Here is a 2694-nt window from a genome sequence, read left to right on the forward strand (position 1 = left end):
GGAAGTTATATACACAAAACAGTGCTTCCTGGGATTGCAGACAGAGCAAGTAACTCTAGGAATGCATTCAGATAAAGCTGTCAAATGTGGGTTCAAACATGCAGTAATATTCAGGGACCTTAACAGATCTCTTTCAGTTACCCCATTATCAACAAAGGAAGCCTGGAAATTCTTAGCTTTTATTAGACCCTTCATTTGTTGAACAGCATATTTCACTTCTTTTAGCCAAGTTCCTGGTATTATGGCCTGGAACTCCAATTTAACCCCACATAGCTTATATCAGGTAGTGCCCCATGAGAGGAATGAATGAGATGCAACAGAAAATGAATGTGTCTGAGATCAGCCAGGGAGGACTGGAACCAGAGCTTGAGCGTTAGCTATATGCAGGGGGAAAAAAAATCAGAAGAATTTGGTAATCTTCTTACTGAATGATGCCTGGAGGTATTCTTGCTCCACTGCTGTAAATCACAAACCTGCCTCCCGATGATGAGGCCAGCAAAAGTTAGGTTGTAAATGCCTAAATTTAGATTACATTCTCATTTTTATCTTAAATTTATATTAGAACTCTCAAGTTTCTATAACACAACATGGCTTTTAAACACTATATCTGAAATTAGGAAATGTAAGTACCTGCAACATATGCCTACAATAATGCATCAACTCAAAATTTGGTTATATGGCAAGGATCATAAATTAAAGTAGGGCAGTTTCTCATTTGATACAAGGGAAAGCGTTTTCACCACAAGAACATAGGAACAAGTTTCCAAGACAGGCTGCAGAATTTCTTCTGAGGTTTTCAGGTCCTGAGAAATTTGGTCTATAACCTGTGCTGACCCTGCAGAAGGTTCAGATCTTCCATTGTGAGAACTGAAGAAAATCAATGACATCGGAACCAAGTTCAAAGCAAACAAAAGGAGGTGATTCTCTATATACACTTCAGGTAAGATGAGCATTAGGAACACTTTGCCGCACACTATTTGGTGGTCTAGTGGCCAAAGCATGATGGAGTTACCAGCTAAATTTAAAGAGTTTATGCATGAGAGAGTGCTCCATGGCACTAAGTTCATCTTTCAAAGCAGGAGGCTCTTCTGGGCAGATTTAACATGTAACGACACTACTGAAACGTGTGTTTGTTTTACTCCTGTAGTTGCAAGAGAACCAAACTTACTGTGGGTACTTTGTTATGTGATAACTTGCTTCTCATCTCAGCATTGCCAGAGAGCCTCAAAAATGATAATGTTTCAAAGAAAAGCAGCACAGAAGTTTTGGGCTTACAAGTTTTGAATGAAATTCTGATGTAAGGCAAAGGGTTGGAAGGCTCCTTCATCGAGGAGGATAAACCAAACTGAATTGTTGGAAGAGGGAAATGTTGAGGATAAGCATCATGATGATGTAACATCAAGGTTGTTGTTCTGTCGAAGTTAGAAGCAGTTCTGCAGCCGTGGGACTCTGACAGACTTTCATAAAATCTCTTCCAAGGTAGAATTTGAGACCACGCATCCTCACATGCAGTCAAACCATTGTCTGGTGTGTATCCTGCATTGTGTCTCATAGTACTGCACATTCTGAACCACCTGGCCTAGAACTGTATTATCCTCTCCAGAAGTGGCTAAAGGGGCAGAGGATCCCATCCCATCCCATCCCATCCCATCCCATCCCATCCCATCCCATCCCATCCCATCCATGGCGGTGCCCGGTGTACCGGCTGCATGACCGACAGGAGCTGCCGTTGTGCTGGAGAGCTGACAGCCTCCCCGAGGCTTTAAGCCCTTACGGCCTTTTCCCCCACTCGTGCTTTTCCATCGGCGGGCGGCATCCCGGGACGCAGCGCGAAGCCCACACCCGCCCTTTTCGTCCCGCCGCCTTCTGGCGAGCGCCGGGAGGCAGCGCGGGGCGGGACGCGCCGCAGCCACGGCCGCCCCGCGGGGATGCCGCCTCTCCCGCCGGCGGACAAAGGACCGCTGCCGCCTCCGGCTCCCGGGCCCGCCGCCCGCCTCCTGAGGCCGAGAGGCGTCGCCCCCCGCCCGCTCCGGGGGTGGCGCTGCAGAGCAGAGCCGGGCACTGGGCGCCGAGCGCCGGCCGCCCGCACACCCCCTACCCGGCCGGCCGGCCGGCCGCGCGCACGGCGAACATGGCGGCGGCGGCGGGGCGGGACGCGCTACCTGAGCACTGGTCCTACGGCGTCTGCAGGGACGGTCGCGTCTTCTTCATCGAGTAAGGGGGCGGCGGGAGAAGGGGCGGGGGGGTGGCCGCGCGCCCGCCCGCTTCCCGCCGCTAACAGGTGCGCGTTTCCGCCTCTCCCCCGCAGCGACCTGAGCCGCAGCACCACCTGGCTGCACCCGCGCACCGGGGAGCCCGTCAACTCGGGACACATGATCCGCTCCGGTGGGTGCCCGCGTCCCCCGCCCCCCTCCTCCCTCCGCCGCCCCGAGGGTCGCGGGCCGCGCGCTCACCGCCCGTCCTGTCTCTGTCCCCGCAGACCTGCCCCGCGGCTGGGAGGAGGGCTTCTCGGAGGAGGGCGCCAGCTACTTCATCGAGTGAGTGCCGCGGCCCGGGGCTGCGGGCCGCCTCCGCGCGGAGGGGTGCGGGATGGGGAAAGTTGGGCGCGGGGCTGCGGCGGCTCCTTCAGCGCGCGCGGCCGGCAACAGGTTTCCCCCGGCCGCCTGCTCGGTTGCTTAGTCTTTTTTTTTCTTC

General features: G+C 53.9%; 1 protein-coding gene across 3 annotated transcripts in view; it reads left to right on the forward strand.

Annotated features, from left to right (window-relative positions):
* Positions 1-2131: 2131 nt before the first annotated feature.
* Positions 2132-2694, forward strand: part of PLEKHA7 (pleckstrin homology domain containing A7) — a 142277-nt gene continuing 141714 nt past the window's right edge. For all 3 annotated transcript variants that reach the window (XM_042881836.1, XM_042881838.1, XM_042881837.1), the window contains exons 1-3: positions 2132-2214; positions 2309-2385; positions 2480-2537. In XM_042881836.1, coding sequence (XP_042737770.1) covers positions 2132-2214; positions 2309-2385; positions 2480-2537 — 218 coding nt within the window. The remainder of the gene's footprint in view (positions 2215-2308; positions 2386-2479; positions 2538-2694) is intronic.

This window comes from Lagopus leucura, unplaced genomic scaffold (genome assembly GCF_019238085.1).
Source record: "Lagopus leucura isolate 7727_CA_CO unplaced genomic scaffold, USGS_WTPT01 Super-Scaffold_100033, whole genome shotgun sequence".
Taxonomy (NCBI): Eukaryota; Metazoa; Chordata; class Aves; order Galliformes; family Phasianidae; genus Lagopus; species Lagopus leucura.